This window comes from Triticum urartu, chromosome 7A (genome assembly GCF_056163025.1).
Source record: "Triticum urartu cultivar PI428250 chromosome 7A, HENAU_Tu73, whole genome shotgun sequence".
Taxonomy (NCBI): Eukaryota; Viridiplantae; Streptophyta; class Magnoliopsida; order Poales; family Poaceae; genus Triticum; species Triticum urartu.
This window is the reverse complement of record NC_141879.1, coordinates 181,630,030-181,650,582: the sequence shown is the minus strand read 5'-3', so window position 1 is coordinate 181,650,582 and position 20,553 is coordinate 181,630,030. Positions and strand designations below refer to the sequence as shown.

Here is a 20,553-nt window from a genome sequence, read left to right as displayed (position 1 = left end):
GCTACAGTTGTCACTTCTGCTAAAGTTATGTTTGGACCTGAGGTGCCACTTGAGATGATATTCAGAAGGAATTTTGAGGCCATCTTGCATTCAGATATCTGCTATGAAATCCCTAAGCCAATACAGGTGTTGCCTTTGCAGTCTGATCTTCTCTCTAAAAGAAGGTGGGACTTGGCCTTTGAGGTGCCAAGACTGACCTATTATAACACAAATATGGAGCATAGGCCTGTGGCTAGGGTTCTTTTCCCTGCTCAGCAGACTCAGTCATCTTCTATTGGTGAGGCAGTACAGTTTATTGAGCCACCTGAGCAACCTGAAGTTGAGCAGAGAAAGGTTAGAAGGCCCAGGAAAACTATGGCCCCCACTCCAGTTGTGGAAACCTCAGTAAGAAGGTGCACTCGAGGATCTTTGCAGAGAGATGGCTTCAAGCCAACTTTTCAGGAGCTTCCAATGCAGGCAAAAAGGAGGAAACCCAAGGCCAAGCCCTTCTTAGCTACAGTGTCACAGAACATGCAGGATGAGCAAGTTGAAGATCTTCCACCACCTACTCCCATATCCAAGCTGCAGCAGATTGGCCAGGAGCTGGGCATTGCTGATGATCTTATTACTGTGGAGCAGCTTATGGCTGATCCCTCTACTCCAACAACCAGTACTGCAAATGTTTAGTTCTCAAATGGCTAGTTGGGGGTGGCAGATGTTCTATTTATCATGGTTCTTATCTTTTGTTCCTGTCTGTAATAATTTAAATGAATCATGCTGGACATGTGTGCTTGTTGAGGGTGGTGGCATTAGGTGTCATCAGACTATTATATCTGCTCCTTTTCGTTTAAATGAGTAATTCCTGTAAGAACTGGAGTGTTTTATGCTGGAATGTTAGGGGTCTAAATTCTGAAGCTAGGCAAAGAGCTGTCAGACAAAAGTTGGATGAAAGTCAATGTGTTATTGCCTGCTTCCAAGAGACCAAATGTGATTCTTTTGATTTCAGATCTATTAGATCTTTTTGCCCTAAAAGATTTGATAGCTTTGCTTTCTCCCCTTCTGAGGGTGCTTCTGGGGGCATTTTGATAGTGTGGAATTCCTCTGTCTTCTGGGGCACTGTAGTTGAAATTCAGCAGTTTGCAGTTGTAATTCAGTTTATCTCCAAGAAAAATAATGAGCACTGGTCTCTTGTTACTGTGTATGGTCCATGCCAAGGGGAAGCCAGGGACAATTTTGTCTCCTGGTTATATAACCTGCAAATTCCAATGGGTGATAACTGGCTCTTAGTGGGAGATTTTAACTTCATGAGATCTCTGGAGAATAGAAACTTACCTGGTGGTGATCTGAATGATATTTTCATTTTCAATGAAATAATTGCACATCTTGGATTGCTTGAGCTTCCTCTTAAGGGGAGATCTTATACATGGTCTAATATGCAGGACAATCCCCTGCTAGAGCAGTTAGATTGGTTTTTTTACTTCTACTGATTGGATCTCTTCATATCCCATGACAGAAGTGTTACCCCTGGCTAGAACTGCATCTGACCATGTGCCATGTGTGGTCACTATTAAGACCTCTATTCCTAAATCTTCTATATTTAGGTTTGAGAACTACTGGGTTGAGCTTGAGGGGTTTATGCAATGTGTACAACATGCTTGGCAGAAGCCATCCCACAAAACTCATATCACTGCTAGAATTGCAGACAAGTTTAAAACCCTGAGAGGGGCCCTTAAGAGATGGCAGATGAGTATCTCTAAGATAAAAGTGCTGATCTCAAAATGCAATGAGGTCATTCTGTGTTTAGATGGCCTTGAAGAGGTTAGACCTTTATATAGACCTGAATTTAACTTCAGGAAGGTGGTCAAACTGCATGTGGAAAAACTTTTACATATTCAGTTTGTATACTGGAAGAAGAGGTGTACAATCAGGTATATTAAACTTGGTGGGGAGAACACCAAATTCTTCCATGCTATGGCCACTGAGAGGCATAGAAGAAATTCCATTGCTTCTCTGACAGCTATTGATGGGACTGTGGTCTCTAGTCATGCTCAGATGGAGGGCATCATATGGAATTGTTTCAAAAATAGAATGGGAGTTTCTGCTGGAATAGTAATGGGCTTTGACCTTAATGCTTTGCTCAAGCCAATAGATGGGCTAGACTTCTTAACTGAACCATTTACAAGAGGAAATGGATGACACTGTCAAGCAGATGCCCATTGACAAGGCCCCTGGCCCAGATGGTTTTAATGGGTTATTTTTCAAGAAATGTTGGCACATTATTTGTCAGGATTTTTATGAGCTGGCTGAAGCTTTCCATAATGGCACTGCAAACTTGGAGAATATAAATGGTTCTTACATTACACTCATCCCCAAAAAATTGGCCCCTGAAGGTGTTGGAGATTATAGGCCAATCTCTTTGACTGGGATGGGTCTCAAATTTCTGTCCAAAATGGCTGCTAACAGGTTTCAGAGGATCATTATGGAATGTATACATAAGAATCAATATGGTTTTATTAAAAGTAGGACAATTCAGGATTGTATTGGCTGGACACTCGAATATCTGCACCAATGCCATCAGTCAAAGAGACCTATTGTTATTCTTAAATTGGATTTTGAGAAAGCCTTTGACTCCATTGAGCATGAAGCTATTCTGCTAATTCTCAAGCACAAGGGATTTAATCCAAAATGGATTTCTTGGGTCAAACAACTGCTATCAACTGGAACTTCCCCTGTCCTCTTAAATGGAGTACCTGGTAGACAATTTCTTTGTAAAAAGGGAGTCAGGCAAGGTGACTGTCTTTCACCCTTGCTTTTTGTAATTGCTGCTGACCTCTTGCAATCAGTAGTAAATGATATGTTTAAAAGAGGAATCTTAAAGCTGCCAATCCCATGCCATGACCAAGACTATCCTATAGTCCAGTATGCTGATGATACCCTAATCATCTTACCAGCAGACAAAGCTCAAATTTTGGCTCTCAAGGACATGCTTCATGTGTTTTCCACCTCTACAGGACTAGTGGTGAACTACCACAAATCTTCCATGGTTCCCATTAATGTGGATGAGAACACTACCACTAGTTTGGCTGCTGCCTTTGGTTGCCAGGTTGGCAAGATGCCCTTCACATATCTTGGACTTCCTGTTGGTACTACCAGACCAAGAATGGTGGATTTCATGCCCCTTGTGGATTGCATGGAGAGAAGAATGTCAGCTAGTTCTTCTTTCTTAAACCAAGGGGAAAGGCTACAGTTCTTAAATTCTGCACTGTCTTCCATGCCCATATTCTATCTTGGCAACCTCCTTGCTCCTGCAAGGATTTTAAAGCAATTAGAGAGAATACAAAGACAATGCTTGTGGAGAAAACACAGAGATGAGCCCTCACCATCCTTGGCAGCCTGGGACCTAATTTGTAGGCCCAAAAACAAAGGAGGGCTGGGCATTTTAAATCTGGGTGTGCAGAACATGGCCCTCTTGCTGAAACATTTGCATAAATTCCTAAATAGGTTGGACTTGCCATGGGTTTCACTTATATGGGATACATATTACCACTCTTCTGTACCACAGGGGACTGATAGTTGTGGTTCTTATTGGTGGAAGGATATATGTAAATTGCTGGATCATTTCAAGAGCACAACTTGGATTCAGATCAACTCTGGGACTTCAGCTTTGTTTTGGTCTCATAAGTGGAAGATAGACGAAACAGTGATCACCTTGCAAGCCAGATTTCCAAGGCTCTTTTCATATGTCAAAGATCCCTGGATTACTGTCTCTGAGGCTTTCCAATCACAGAATTTCACAGAGTTGTTCCACTTACCTCTATCTGCACAGGCTTACCAGGAGTATATGACTGTGCAAAACATGATGGCCAATTGTAATAGGGAAGTGGAAGCAAATGACATCTGGTTCTGGCAGGGATCTAGCCAACCTTTTAAGCCCAAGCTATTCTACTCCTTCTTGCATTCTCACATGTCTTTCAATCCTCTCATTTTATGGATTTGGAGATCTGTCTGCACAATGAAAATCAAGGTGTTTGCTTGGATGTTAATCATGGATAGACTGAACACCAAAGATATGGTTGAAACAAGGCACTGGCATCTGGAGGATGGGGTAAACTGTGTTCTCTGTCCTTTGGGGACACGTGAGACCAGAAACCACCTATTCTTTGAATGTAATTTCAGTGTGAGAATATGGAATTACCTTCAAATATCATGGCCACCTGGTGAGGATGTGTCCACAATTGTCATGCAAGCTAAGCAAGATTTTGCTAAACCTTTCTTTACTGAGGTTGTCTTTGTTGCTTGCTGGAATATTTGGATAATGAGAAATGCTAGAGTTTTCAGACATGAGAGACAAAGCTTTAATAGATGGAGATGTGCCTTCATCCATGATATTACACTCATGCAACATAGAGTCAAGCAAAGATATAAGGAGGAGCTGCTTAGATGGATTTCTTTCTTGCCTCCTTGAGGTTCTTTTATCCAGTCTCTTAGTGTAGTCTTTTTCTCTTTATGTATAGATTACCTCTTTGTAATCCTTGTACTATCATTTGCTTTATTAATAAATTCTTAATGCTGTGGGGGGTTTTCCCTACAGTCACCAGTCAAAAAAAAACACATGCGGCCTCTACATGACTAGAATGCACAGAACCAGCATTAAGGTACACACAAAGAATCATGCCGACAGAAAGCAAATTCATATAAGACCGAATCTATGCCTAGTTGGAGGAAATAAAACATGAAAGCGATCAAACCAGCGTTCTGCAAACTCAACAACGACCGTCTGCCCAATGATCTCTTGACATCACAAGAATGACAATAGCGTCTTCAGGGAGGGAACGACGCACAAGCGCCGATTTCTTCATATCCAACAATCAAAGATCAGATCCTAGGTTTACGCCTGAAGATCAAGTCCGAGAAAAACCGAGTAATCTTTCAACAAGGTAACTGTTGGGGATATCAGTACTGGGCGTAAACCGGCCTATCTGGGCCGGGTTAACTTCGTCAGTAGTTAAGTATGTTAAAGCCCAAGAAGGCAGATGAGGGTTCAAGGCCCATAGTCGGTTCAAGGCCTGCAGTCGTAAACCGGCGTTGGTATTTAACTTGTATTGTAAGTTAGGAATAAGTAGAGACCAAACCGGACACATCTATGAGCCGGTATTGGGACTCTGTGAACCGACGGGCGTCACCCGTGTATATAAGGGGACGACCCGACGACGATTCAAGGACAACAGACAACAACTCGAGACGTAGGCGAAGCTTGTTTGCTCCCTGATCATCGAAACCCCATCAATTTCATCACAACTAGACGTAGGCTTTTACCTTCATCAAAGGGGCTGAACTAGTATAAACTCTCTTGCGTCCCTGTGTCCGCTTTAACCCCTTCAAGCTAACCAGTCGCGATGGCTCCACGACTAAGTCCTTTCTCTAGGACATCTGCCATGACAAAACCATGACAGTAACTACGCAAAATCACTGTCGTTGTCAGGTATAACCAACTAGGGCCAGACCAAGGGTTTTCCCCTGAAGCCCGATACTTGGTACTCAAGAAGCAACACCAAGTCAAAGTCATCATGTGTTGTCAGCACGCCTTCCACGATGCCAACAGCTACACGTAAAGGTCTTAATGTAAAATGCCACACAAATGAAGACTATGCCCCGCACAAGTAGACAACTGAGCCACAACAAGAGTCGATTTCCACCAAAGGCTCTAAGCGATGAAGAACGTCGTCACACATTCGATGACGATTGACGAGGGGAATGTCATTAGCATCACTAACATTCAAATTCGAGACGCTACAACAGTGCGCCACCATCCTCATGTTCCGTTGTCTCTCGCCCGTGGTAGCATAATTGGTTGGCAAACATACTCGTTGTCGCTATCGGATTTTAAGGTATACTCTCTGGCTAGCTGAGGTAATCCCTAGCAGTAAAGGACCACAACGCCTTGTTGGAACACAAAAAGCCACCGTTTCCGCCCGTGTACATGTGCATATGAGATCATGGACACCAACGTCTCGCCACTAAAGACTGACGACCTGGTTGGAACACCACTGTCAGTGTCAAAACCGACAGATCTCGGGTAGGGGGTCCCGAACTGTGCGTCTGAAGATCGAAGGTAACAGGAGGCAGGGGACACGATGTTTACCCCGGTCCGGGCCCTCTTAATGGAGGTAATACCCTACTTCCTGCTTGATTGACTTTGATAAGTATAGGGGTTACAAGAGTTGATCTACCTCGAGATCGTAATGGCTAAACCCTAGATGTCTAGCCTGTATGATTTGTCTTAGCCTCTATGAACTAAACCCTCCTGTTTATATACACACCGGAGGGGCCTAGGGTTGTACAGAGTATGTTTATAGAGAAAGGAAACTACACATCCGAACGCCAAGCTTGCCATCCATGCCAAGAAGAGTCCCATCCGGACATGGGGGAAGGCCTTCTATCTTCTATCTTCACGGCCCATCAGTCTGGCCCATGTCACATAGCCCGGACACCCGGGGACCCCCTAATCTAGGACTCCCTCTATAGCCCTTGAACCAGGCTTCAATGACGATGTGTCTAGCGCGCAGATTGTCTTCGGCATTGGAAGGCGGGTTCCTCCTCCGAATACTCCAAAGTAATTGAACAAGAGAAGTATATTCGGCTCTGTATAACAGTTACAATCCTGAACCACAAGGGCAAAATACTTAAACAAAATAAGACATGTCTATTGACAGCATTTTCAGCGAGACGTTATGTCTGGCCTTATTATTATTTTGAACCGTTTTGTGGCCTCCCGCTTCGCGTTTCGAGGCGCAGCCTCTATTGACACGTCTTGTCGAAGCAGAGATCATGTACCCTTATTGCGGGATTCTCATCAATACGGGTTTGGGTAATCCAACCGTGCAGTTCGCACGGCCCCTTGGGAATAGGCGAGTTTTAAGGGTTGTGAGGGGGCACTTGATATTCACTGCCTTTATAAGAGGATAAGGACCCATCCTTTTACCCCCACGCCTTCTTCTTCCTTAGCCCTTCCATCCTTGAGCTCCAGCGCCCAAGTTTCGATCTTTTCCATCACCACCAAACACTCTAACCATGTCCGGATCCGGCTCTCAAAGAAAGTGGGTGGCCTCCTCCGTGATGGAGAAGGACATCAAGGAGCTCCGTGAGGCGAGGTACTTGACAACGGAAATCAAACACATGCTCCCTGCCAAAGAGCAAGGCATCCCCACTCCAGAGCCCGGTGAGAGGGTTGTGTTCATCCCTCACTTCCTCCACGGACTAGGGTTTCCCCTCCACCCCTTTGTTCATGGTCTCATGTTCTATTACGGGCTAGATTTTCATGATCTAGCCCCGAACTCCTTTCTCCATAACTCGGCATTCATCATCATGTGTGAGACATTCCTTCGCATCCCCCACACTTCGGCCTGTGGCTCAAGTCTTTCAACGTGAAGCCGAAGGTGGTCGACGGGTAGCATGCGGATTGCGGCGGCGCCATGGTGAGCAAACTCCCCAACGTTATCTGGCCCAGAGGGGCTTTTGTGGATACTGTCAAGACATGGCAGCAGGAGTGGTTCTATATCACCGAACCCCACGGCACCAAGTGGGCTGTCGCCCCTGCTTTCAGATCCGGACCCCCGCTGCGGCCTGCGTCGTGGACCAACAAGGGTCTGGACATGGGATCATCCGACGAGGTGTTGATGCTGCAAAAGCACATCAAAAGTATCATAGATAAGAAAACCAGCCTCACTGACGTGATCCAGGTGATGCTCATCCGCCGAACCCTTCCCTGCCAATGCCGGCCTCTCCGCATGTGGGGGTTTAATCCGGAAGGGCCACGGACCCTGCAACGGTTCTTCGGCACGACACACGAAGTGATCTGGAAGTTGCTCTTCAATACTCAAAAGTCGTGGCCAAAGACGTCCGAGGACATCGGCCTCGACTGCAATCATACAGCCTCTCCGGTAAGTGCTAAATCTCCGAACATAGCTTAGTTTATCAATCAAAGGGGGTGCACTGAGAATTCCATCCTATAAAAAGGGTTGGACAAAGAAGGCGGAGCGGATTAGGTGTCCAGCTCCACTCCCCGAAAACCCAGCTGATCCTCTGTTAATGAGGATGCTGGTCCCGACGCCCTATCAAGCGCCGAAGAAAAAGGCCAAGAAGAAGAGCAAGGAGGCCAGAGCTGGTCTCCACCATAAAGGTACTTCGGACGCAGTGTCCGGAGAGACCGAAACTCATTCCTCCCACGATGAAGATGAAGAGGAGGAGGAGGCAGAAAGCAATTCTCCCTTGAAGGGGAGGAAGAAGAAAAGGGCGGCCTCTGTAGACCCAGAGGCGGAGGCGCCCAAGAGGGGGGAAATATCCCTCCTGGACAGCTCGGATTCGGATGCCGAAGCCATCCCCGAGTGGCGTGATACGTCTCCAACGTATCTATAATTTTTGATTTTTCCATGCTATTATATTATCAACTTTGGATGTTTTATATGCATTTATATGCTATTTTATATGATTTTTGGGACTAACCTATTAACCCAGAGCCCAGTGCCAGTTTCTGTTTTTTTTGCCTATTTTAGGGTTTCGAAGAAAAGGAAAATCAAATGGAGTCAAGTAGACCTGAAACTTCACGGAACTCATTTTTGGAAGGAAAGCAACCCGGGAGACTTGGAGTCTACGTCAAGGAAGCTTCGAGGAGGCCACGAGGTAGGGGGGCGCGCCCTCCACCCTCGTGGCCCCCCTGACGTACTTCTTCCGCCTATATATCTCCATATACCCTAAAAACATCCGAGAGCACAATAGATCGGGAGTTCCGTCGCCAGAAGCCTCCGTAGCCACCGAAAGCCAATCTAGACCCGTACCAGCACCCTGTCGGAGGGGGGGAATCCCTCTCCGGTGGCCATCTTCATCATCCCGGTGCTCTCCATGACAAGGAGGGAGTAGTTCTCCCTCGTGGCTGAGGGTATGTACCAGTAGCTATGTGTTTGATCTCTCTCTCTCTCTCTCTTGTTCTTGAGGTGATACGATCTTGATGTATCGCAAGCTTTGCTATTATATTTGGGTCCTATGATGTTTTCCCCCCTCTACTCTTTTGTAATGGATTGAGTTTCCCCTTTGAAGTTATTTTATCGAATTGAGTCTTTAAAGATTTGAGAACACTTGATGTATGTCTTGCCGTGCATATCTGTGGTGACAATGGGATATCACGTGATTCACTTGATGTATGTTTTGGTGATCAACTTGCGGGTTCCGCCCATGAACCTATGCATAGGGGTTGGCACACGTTTTCGTCGTGATTCTCCGGTAGAAACTTTGGGGCACTCTTTGAGGTTCTATGTGTTGGTTGAATATATGAATCTGAGATTGTGTGATGCATATCGTATAATCATACCCACGGATACTTGAGGTGACATTGGAGTATCTAGGTACATTAGGGTTTTGGTTGATTTGTGTCTTAAGGTGTTATTGTAGTACGAACTCTAGGGCTGTTTGTGACACTTATAGGAATAGCCCAACGGATTGATTGGAAAGAATAACTTTCAGGTGGTTTCGTACCCTACCATAATCTCTTCGTTTGTTCTCCGCTATTAGTGACTTTGGAGTGACTCTTTGTTGCATGTTGAGGGATAGTTATGTGATCCAATTATGTTATTATTGTTGAGGGAACTTGCACTAGTGAAAGTATGAACCCTAGGCCTTGTTTCCTATCATTGCAATACCGTTTACGCTCACTTTTATCATTAGTTACCTTGCTGTTTTATAATTTCAGATTACAAAAACCTTTATCTATTATCCATATACCACTTGTATCACCATCTCTTCGCCGAACTAGTGCACCTATACAATTTACCATTGTATTGGGTGTGTTGGGTACACAAGAGACTCTTTGTTATTTGGTTGCAGGGTTGCTTGAGAGAGACCATCTTCATCCTACGCCTCCTACGGATTGATAAACCATAGGTCATCCACTTGAGGGAAATTTTCTACTGTCCTACAAACCACTGCACTTGGAGGCCCAACAACGTCTACAAGAAGAAGGTTGTGTAGTAGACATCAAGCTCTTTTCTGGCGCCGTTGCCGGGGAGGTTAGCGCTTGAAGGTATATCTTTAGATCTTGCAATCGAGTCTTTTAGTTTCTTGTTTTATCACTAGTTTAGTTTATAAAAGAAAATTACAAAAAAATGGAATTGAGTTTGTCTCATACGCTTCACCTTTTTAATATCTTTCGTGAGTATGATGGAAAGGATAATTGTGCTCAAGTGCTAGAAGAAGAAATCTATAAAATGTTTGGCACTAAATATTTGAATGATGAGCATGATTGCAATGTTGTTAGTATGAATTCTTTGAATATGCATGATGCTAATGATATGCAAAGCCACAAGCTTGGGGAAGCTATGTTTGATGAAGATGATATTTTTTGTCCCCCAAGTTTTGATGAGCAAATTTATTATGATGAAAGCATGCCTCCTATCTATGATGATTATTGTGACGACACGTATGCTTTAAAAAATAATGATAACAATGAAACTTGTCATCTTGATTTCAATTTTCAATCACATGATAATTATTTTGTTGAGTTTGCTCCCACTATTATTCATGAGAAGAATCTTGCTTATGTGGAGAGTAGTAAATTTTCTATGCTTGTAGATCATGAAAAGAATGCTTTAGGTACTGGTTATATTGTTGAATTTATTCATGATTCTACTGAAAATTATTATTAGGGAGGAACATATGCTTGTAGTAATTGCAATAATATCAAGTTTCCTCTCTTTGTTCTTAAAGTTATGAAGTTATGCTTGTTTTACCTTCCTATGCAAGTTGATTCTTGTTCCCATAAGTTGTTTTCTCACAAAATCCCTATGCATAGGAAGTGGGTTAGGCTTAAATATGCTAGTCATATTCTTCATGATGCTCTCTTTATGTTTCAATTCTTATCCTTTATGTGAGCATCATTGAAATCATCATGCCTAGCTAGGGGCGTTAAACGATATCGCTTGTTGGGAGGCAACCCAACTATATTTTTGTTCCTTGCTTTTTGCTCCTGTTTAATAATAAATAATTCATCTAGCCTATGTTTATATGTGGCTTTAAGCTTTTAATTAGTGTTTGTGCCAAGTAGAACCTTTGGGAAGACTTGGGTAAAGTCTTTGCGATCATGCTGTAAAAAAACAGAAACTTTAGCGCTCACGATAATTGCTGCCATTTTTATTTGGAAAGTGATATTTAGTTAATTATTTTTGCAGATGATTAATAGATAAAATACTTAGGTCGATAAATTTATTTGAGAATTTTATGAGTTCCAGACGTATACGTTTGATCCATATTACTACAGACTGTTCTGTTTTTGACAGATTCTGTTTTCTATGTGTTGTTTGCTTATTTTGATGAATCTATGAGTAGTATCGGAGGGTACGAACCATGGAGAAGTTGGAATAAAGTAGGTTTAACACCAATATAAATAAAGAATGAGTTCATTACAGTACCTTGAAGTGGTGATTTATTTTTTTATACTAACGGAGCTTACGAGTTTTCTGTTAAGTTTTGTGTTGTGAAGTTTTCAAGTTTTGGGTAAGGATTCGATGGACTATGGAATAAGGAGTGGCAAGAGACTAATCTTGGGGATGCCCAAGGAACCCCAAGGTAATATTCAAGGATAGCCAAGAGCCTAAGCTTGGGGATGCCCCGGAAGGCATCCCCTCTTTCGTCTTCGTTCATCGGTAACTTTACTTGGAGCTATATTTTTATTCACCACATGATATGTGTTTTGCTTGGAGCGTCAATTTATTTTGTTAGGATTTTCTTGCTGTTATTTAGAACAATGTTTTGCATATTTTATTTCAATAAAAGTGGCATCGATAGCCTTTACTATGCCTATGTTAGAAGTCCACATGTTGCTGTTTGAAAACAGAAAGTTTACCACTGTTGCAATAATTCCCTAGAAAAGTCAGAATGTGATAAAATGTTGAAACCTTTTGCATATTAATCTCTGATAAATTTAATACAGTGGGAATTTTCTTTCATAATTTTTGGATCTAGGGAAGTATGGATGTTGCTGCATTGTTTACAGACTGTCCTGTTTAGGCAGATTGCTGTTATGTTTGCATATGTTTGCTTCTTTAATGATTCTATTTGAGGATAGGACTATTAAATATGCAGAGAAATTTAGTATGCAATGTTGAATAATAATTTTAGTGATTTGCTACAGTAGAGTATGATAAGGTTTTTGCAATGGTTTATACTAACTTATCTCACGAGTCCTTGTTGAGTTTTGTGTGGATGAAGCTTTTGAGATTTAGGGAGACCGTGATATGAGAGGAATTAAGGGGACACAAAAGCTCAAGCTTGGGGATGCCCAAGGCACCCCAAGATAATATTTCAAGAATTCTCAAGCGTCTAAGCTTGGGGATGCCCCGGTTGGCATCCCACCTTTCTTCTTCAACAACTATCGGTTAGTATCGGTTGATCCTAAGTTTTTGCTTCTTCACATGATGTTTGCTATCCTTAGATGTTATTTTATTTAGTTTTGCTTGCTGCTTGAATAAAATACCAAGATCTGAAATTCTTAAATGTTAGAGAGTCTTCATATAGTTGCATAATTATTCGACTACTCATTAATCTTCACTTATATCTTTTTAGAGCACGGTGGTGGTTTTATTTTATAGAAATAGATGAACTCTCATGCGTCACTTATATCATTTTGAGAGTATTTAGAACAGCATGGTAATTTGCTTTGGTTATGAATTTAGTCCTAATATGATGGGCATCCAAGAGGGATATAATAAAAACTTTCATATAAAGTGCATTGAATACTATGAGAAGTTTGATACTTGATGATTGTTTTGAGATATGAAGATGGTGATATTAGAGTCATGCTAGTTGAGTATTTGTGAATTTCAGAAATAATTGTGTTGAAGTTTGTGATTCCCGTAGCATGCACGTATGGTGAACCGTTATGTGATGAAGTCGGAGCATGATTTATTTATTGATTGTCTTCCTTATGAGTGGCGGTCGGGGACGAGCGATGGTCTTTTCCTACCAATCTATCCCCCTAGGAGCATGCACGTAATACTTTGCTTTGATAACTTGTAGATTTTTGCAATAAGTATGTGAGTTCTCTATGACTAATGTTGAGTCCATGGATTATACGCACTCTCACCCTTCCACCATTGCTAGCCTCTCTAATACCGCGCACCTTTCGCCGGTACCTTAAACCCACCATATACCTTCCTGAAAACAGCCACCATACCTACCTATTATGGCATTTCCATAGCCATTCCGAGATATATTGCCATGCAACTTTCCACCGTTCCGTTTATTATGACACGCTTCATCATTGTCATATTGCTTTGCATGATCATGTAGTTGACATCGTATTTGTGGCAAAGCCACCGTTCATAATTTTTTCATACATGTCACTCATGCATCATTGCACATCCCGGTACACCGCCGGAGGCATTCATATAGAGTCATATCTTGTTCTAAGTATCGAGTTTTAATTCTTGAGTTATAAGTAAATAAAAGTGTGATGATCATCATTATTAGAGCATTGTCCTAGTGAGGAAAGGATGATGGAGACTATGATTCCCCCACAAGTCGGGATGAGACTCCGGACGAAAATAAATAAATAAAAGAGGCCAAAGAAGCCCAAATAAAAAAGAGAAAAGAGGCCATAAAAAAGAAGGCCCAAATAAAAAATAAAAAAATGAGAGAAAAAGAGAGAAGGTACAATGCTACTATCCTTTTACCACACTTGTGCTTCAAAGTAGCACCATGATCTTCATGATAGAGAGTCTCCTATGTTGTCACTTTCATATACTAGTGGGAATCTTTCATTATAGAACTTGGCTTGTATATTCCAATGACGGGCTTCCTCAAAATTGTCACATCCCTGCTTTTAGTCATGCATTAGGATTGGATGAACATGTGCATCATGTTTAAATTTCTTTTAAACTTGAAATGGGGCCTAATCAACCCCAACACCCCCCCTGAAAATGCTAATTTCCAACAATTGGAATTTCAATGAACCCAAAATGCCCTTCATAAAAGCCCACCATTTTTGGTCTTGACTAAAACCTCTGCCAAAAATGGTCTTGCAATTTATGGAGACATTCTGGATTTTTGAACAAGCCATATGTATTTGAATTTGGGCATTTTAAATGCTACAAATTTTTTAAAATGCTCAAATAAACTTGGAAGCATTTTCAGGCAGTTGAGAATATTCCCAAATGTGCCTCTGAATATTTTCCAGAGTTTTTGGAAATGAAATAGTATTTATTCTATTTCAATACACATAGCAGGAAATAAATAAAAGCAAAACAGAAAAGAGAGAGAGAGAGAGAGAGAGAGAGAGAGAGAGAGAGTTAGAGCTTACCTGAAAGCCCCCCAGCCGGCCCACCTAGCTGGCCCGGCCCAGCAGCCGCTCCACGCAGCTGCTTCGCCTAGCCAGCGAGGCGAGCAGGTGCTCGACGGCGAGCATAGGAGCTCGCCACGCCACCTCTCTGCGTGCCTGCCGTTGCCCGCGCTAGCGTGATGCCTCGAAACGCCTCCACGTCGCGCACCGAACCCCCTGGACACGTCCATTCCCCCTGCCTCTCTCCCTCGCTCCCCTCCGCCATGGCCGACGCAACCGCCGCCGTTCCGCCGCCGTAACCGTGCCCACCGTCGTCAACGCGCCGCTCCACCGTGTCCTAAAGCTCCGCCACTCCCTCCTCGACCGTCCCACCGAGCCACACCCCGCCGGAGGCCCCCGAGCGTCTTCACCGAGCTCGTCTTCAACCTCGGTCCGCCGAGATCGCCAGCGACCGTACGTTGCCCCTGATGCCTCCCCGAGCTCGCTGAGGCCACCGCTAGAGTCCCCGTGATCTCCTTCTCCGTTCCCCTCTCTTTCCTTGCCGTTTTCTCCCTCTAACCGCGGGCTCCGTTGAGCCCGAGAGCTCGGCTCTGCCGGCCATGTCGCCGCCGTGGCCACAGGCGCGTAAGCTCGATTCCGAGCGCATCACCACACTCACCACGTTTCCAGGAGCCTAACGCACCACTCCCCGCGCCTCGCCGTGCCCTGTAGCTTCGGGTTTATCCTCGCCCGAACTCCGGCGACCGCCAAGGTCGTCGCCGGCGTCGTTTCGGGCCTCCCCGAGCTCCAGTTCCACCACCAAACGCCGCGGCTTGCCCCCAGCTACACGTAGGACCAAACCGCAGTCGATTTGGTCGACTGTGGGCAAAACCCGAGCCCCTCTGCCGCGTCTGTCGTCGCTGGCGTCAAGCCGCCGGCGAGTTGACCACGTTTTGACCTGTGGACTGACGTGTGGGCCCAAGTTGACCTCCCCCCTGAGCCAATGATAGGTGGGGCCGACATGTTAATTAGTTTAGGATTAATGCTAACTAATTTTAGTTAGATTAGGTCACTGACATGTGGGCCCAGGCCCCCAGTGACAGTTAGTTAGTGTTAACTTAATGCTGTTAGTTAGCTGAGACACTGACAGACAGGGCCCACCAGTCAGGTTTGACTGGCCCTGGCGCCTTTGACTCGCTGACGTCACAGTGACGCAGTGCTGATGCAATTATTCATTTTCTGGATTTATTTTTATACAGGAAATTCCAGAAAATAGCCAAAACTTCTAAAAATCATAGAAATTAATCTGTAACTCCAAATGAATAGATTTATATATGAATTTTGATCAGAAAAATTCAATCTATCCATTGGTAATGGTTTCATGCATGACAAAACAAGGTAACCTTGTTGTTTAAGAAAAATAAGATAATGCACTAATATGGCTATGCTAAGAGAACTAACATTTGAATCTTTGATTCAGATGAGTTCATTCCTTTCTGTTTTAGCTTGCATTAGGCCAAGACACATTCATATTGCCATGTGATAGCATGCATCATATTGTTGCATATCGTCATGTATTGATTATGTTCGGTGTGTCTTTAGTGGTAGGTTCTGCCTCCGAGGATAACCCCGAATATCCGTCTGAAGGGCAGTACCCTACTACCACTACATCAGGCAAGCAACCCATTGATCATTCCGATACAAACCCATGTTCTCGCTTCTGCTCTTGTTTACTGCATTAAGACAACGCGATTCAAACTGCTGTGTGCTACGGTAGTTGAACCCTTATCCTCTGCATGACCTGTCATTGCCACAGTAACTAGATGAAACCCACTAGCATGTGTAGGAGTTGATTGAGCCATGTATGTGATTCCTACCTTGCGATGCCTGCTATGCTTAGAGTTGTGTCAGGTCTGGTTCATCTGGGTGATGGGCTAGAGTGAAATGATTATAATGTGAGGGATGTGTTGAACATGTTTTGGTAAAGGTATCGATGAGAGGCCATGTAGGAGTACATGGTGGGTTGTTTCATTGAGGCCATCCATAAGAACTGAGATCGTATGCGTGATTTAAGATTCAGCTACTACCACACATTGGGCCCTGAAGTATGACCCCGCTCGACTTACTGACCCCTCTCGTCCTCTGTTCAGGAGTTGCAACTAGTTTCTGGTGTTTGTAGGTTATGTGTTGGCGGCCGTGCGTAGCGCTGACCCTAGGGGTGGGCTATGATGCGGTAGATACACCATGGCACGGTGTACCGAGTCGCCCGTTTGGTGTCTCGGGAACCCTGCACACATCGTTTGGGGCCGTTGAGGACACCCCGGCCAGATTTCCTTGCGGATGGAACCTGAATAGGCGATAAACCTGGACTAGAGACTTGTGCAGTTAGTCAGGTCGTGGTCTACACCCACGTCGGTTTTCGCTTGAAGTCTGCTGAGCACATGTCGTGTGCAGACGCTAATTGGTGGAAACATGTGTGATGAAGTACACCCCTGTAGGGTATAAAACTATTCGAATAGCCGCGTCCGTGGTAAAGGACTACTTGGTTGCCTATACAGTTCATAGACAAGTTAATGGATACTACTAAAAGACTCAAGATAAGTGTGAGTACCGAGGATGGCCCTCTCATAGGATGACGAGGGAGGATCCCCGGTGGAGTATTGTGTTGGTGAGTAGTGGACTCGTGTGCAAAAACTATTTTACTAGTGGAGTCTCGTAGGATAGCTTAGCCAAGAGTCAAAGCTGGCTTGCTACAATAACTCCACCACCTTCTTGAGAATGAGAATGTATAGTAGGTTCTGATGTAAGACTTGTTGAGTACCTTTGTGCTCATGTTTGTTTAATTACTGTTTTCAGACGACAACACTACCCCCTCCGATGGGTTTTATGTAGATCTTGACGTCGATGAGTGACTTGCCACCCAGGTGGTGATCCTGGCCATGGAGGGCCCTATGTAGATAGACAGGCTTCGAGAAGCCTTCTTTCTTTCTAGTGTCTATACTCAGACTATTTGCTTCCGCATGTGCTTGTATGCTTGTATGACTTGAGTGTAGGGTCATGTGACCCCTACCTGTATGAACATGTTATTATGGCTCTCTGGAGCCTTTAAATAAAGTACTTGAGTTGTAGAGTTTTGTTGTGATGCCATGTTGTATTTGCACATATCGAGCATATTGTGTGTATGATTGAAATGCTTGGTATGTGTGGGATCCGACAATCTAGTTGTTTATCCTTGGCAGCCTTTCTTATGGGGAAATGTAGTCTAGCGTTCCTCGAGCCATAGTAGTCCGCTATAGCCCGGTTCACCGGAGTCCTGCTAGCCCGGCACTACTGCTCAGGACACTTGACTGGCTGGCATGTGTTTCACTTCGTTCCTATGTCTGTCCCTTCGGGGAAATGTCATGCGGTGACATCCGGAGTCCTGTCTAGCTTGCTACAGCCCGGGTTCCCCGGAGTCCTGTTAGCCCAGTGCTACAACCCGGATTCACTCGCTGATGACCGACATGCTCGATGTGATTCATGTATGCCTGTCTCCATAGGTCTGTGCCACTTTGGGTTCACGACTAGCCATGTCGGTCCAGGTTCTCCGTCATATGGATGCTAGCGACACTATCATATACGTGAGCCAAAAGGCGCAAACGGTCCCGGGCCATGGTAAAGCGACACCCGTGGGGATACCGTGCGTGAGGCCGCAATGTGATATGAGGTGTTACCGGCTAGATCGATGTGACTTGGAATCGGGGTCCTGACAAAAATGCTCTAGGTCTTCGTGAGCAAGCGAGTTGGATGCACACCCACTTAGTTCCTTTTGTTGAGCTTTCATACACTTATAGCTCTAGTGCATCCATTGCATGGCAATCCCTACTCACTCACATTGATATCTATTGATGGGCATCTCCATAGCCCGTTGATACGCCTAGTTGATGTGAGACTATCTTCTCCTTTTTGTCTCCTCCACAACCACCATTCTATTCCACTATAGTGCTATATCCATGGCTCACGCTCATGTATTGCGTGAAGATTGAAAAGGTTTGAGAACATCAAAAGTATGAAACAATTGCTTGGCTTGTCATCGGGGTTGTGCATGATTTAAATATTTTGTGTGGTGAAGATGGAGCATAGCTAGACTATATGATTTTGTAGGGATAGCTTTCTTTGGCCATGTTATTTTGAGAAGACATGATTGCTTAGTTAGTATGCTTGAAGTATTATTATTTTTATGTCAATATTAAACTTTTGTCTTGAATCTTATGGATCTGAATATTCTTGCCACAATAAATAAGAATTACTTAGAGAAATATGTTAGGTAGCATTCCACATCAAAAATTATGTTCTTATCATTTACCTACTCGAGGACGAGCATGAATTAAGCTTGGGAATGCTGATACGTCTCCAACGTATATATAATTTTTGATTGTTCCATGCTATTATATTATCAACTTTGGATGTTTTATATGCATTTATATGCTATTTTATATGATTTTTGGGACTAACCTATTAACCCAGAGCCCAGTGCCAGTTTCTATTTTTTTGCCTATTTTAGGGTTTCGAAGAAAAGGAAAATCAAACGGAGTCCAATTGACCTGAAACTTCACGGAACTCATTTTTGGAAGGAAATCAACCCGGGAGACTTGGAGTCTACGTCAAGGAAGCTTCGAGGAGGCCACAAGGTAGGGGGGGCGCCCACCCCCCCTGGGTGCGCCCTCCACCCTCGTAGCCTCCCTGACGTACTTCTTTTGCCTATATATCTCCGTATACCCTAAAAACATTCGAGAGCACAATAGATCGGGAGTTCCGCCACCAGAAGCCTCCGTAGCCACCGAAAGCCAATCTAGACCCGTTTCGGCACCCTGCCGGAGGGGGGGAATCCCTCTCCGGTGGCCATCTTCATCATTCCGGTGCTCTCCATGACGAGGAGGGAGTAGTTCTCCCTCAGGGCTGAGGGTATGTACCAGTAGCTATGTGTTTGATCTCTCTCTCTCTCATGTTCTTGAGGTGATACGATCTTGATGTATCGTGAGCTTTGCTATTATATTTGGATCCTATGATGTTTCTTCCCCCCTCCACTCTTTTTTAATGGATTGTGTCGGTGTCAAAACCGGCGGATCTCGGGTAGGGGTTCCCGAACTGTGCATCTAGGCCGGATGGTAACAGGAGGCAAGGGACACGAAGTTTTACCCAGGTTCGGGCCCTCTTGATGGAGGTAAAACCCTACGTCCTGCTTGATTAATATTGAAGATATGGGTGTTACAAGAGTAGATCTACCACGAGATCAGAGAGGCTAAACCCTAGAAGCTAGCCTATGGTATGATTGTATGTTGTGATTGTTGTCCTACGGACTAAAACCCTCCGATTTATATAGACACCGGAGAGGGTTAGGGTTACACAAGGTCGGTTACAAAGGAGGAGATATCCATATACGTATTGCCTAGCTTGCCTTCCACGCCAAGTAGAGTCCCATCCGGACACGAGACGAAGTCTTTAATCTTGTATCTTCATAGTCTAACAGTCCGGCTAATGGAGATAGTCCGGCTGTCCGGAGACCCCCTATTCCAGGACTCCCTTATTAGCCCCTGAACCAGGCTTCAATGACGAGGAGTCCGGCGTGCAGTTGTCTTCGGCATTGCAAGGCAGGTTCCTTCTCCGAATACATTACAGAAGAAGTTGAATACGAGGATAGTGTCCGACCCTGCAAAATAAATTCCACATTCCACCGCAGAGAGAATAACGTTTTTGCAGATCTAATCCGCCAGCTTGTTTTGGCAACATGACGTTATGTCATGGACCGGTGATTATTCGAACCGTTTCTCTTAATCAGCTCCACATAACGCGAGGCGGTTTCTTGACATGTCTTGCTGAAGCGGAGATCGTGTTCCCCTAATTACGGGATTCTCATTAATGCGGTTCGTGGGTAACCCAACCGTGTGTAGGACTCCTAGATTATAGGCAAGTCCTAAACGGCTACGGAGAGGACGTTTGATATTCACCCTCTTTATAACGGGACAAGGTTTTCGCTTTTTCCCTCCCGTGCTCAATCAAACCCTTCCCCCGCCTCGAGTTCTAACACCCAAAGCCCAAGTCAGGTGCTCCGGATCTTCAACCATGTCCGGATCCAGCCTTCAAGGCCGATGGACGCCCTCCTCCATTACGGAAGAGGTCATCAAGAAGTTGAGGGAGGCCAGATATCTGACCGCCGAGGTGTCGCATCGGCTGCCTGCTCGAGGGCAAGTCATCCCTACTCCCGAACCCAACGAGAACGTTGTGTTCGTCTC

General features: G+C 44.3%; 1 protein-coding gene across 1 annotated transcript; it reads left to right on the top strand.

The window, feature by feature from the left end:
• The first annotated feature begins 830 nt into the window (after window positions 1-830).
• Window positions 831-2,175, top strand: LOC147958883 (uncharacterized). The gene is made up of 2 exons (XM_087532348.1): window positions 831-1,447; window positions 1,581-2,175. The coding sequence occupies exons 1-2, from the start codon at window positions 831-833 to the stop codon at window positions 2,173-2,175; spliced, it is 1,212 nt and encodes a 403-aa protein (XP_087388474.1).
• The last annotated feature ends 18,378 nt before the right edge of the window (window positions 2,176-20,553 follow it).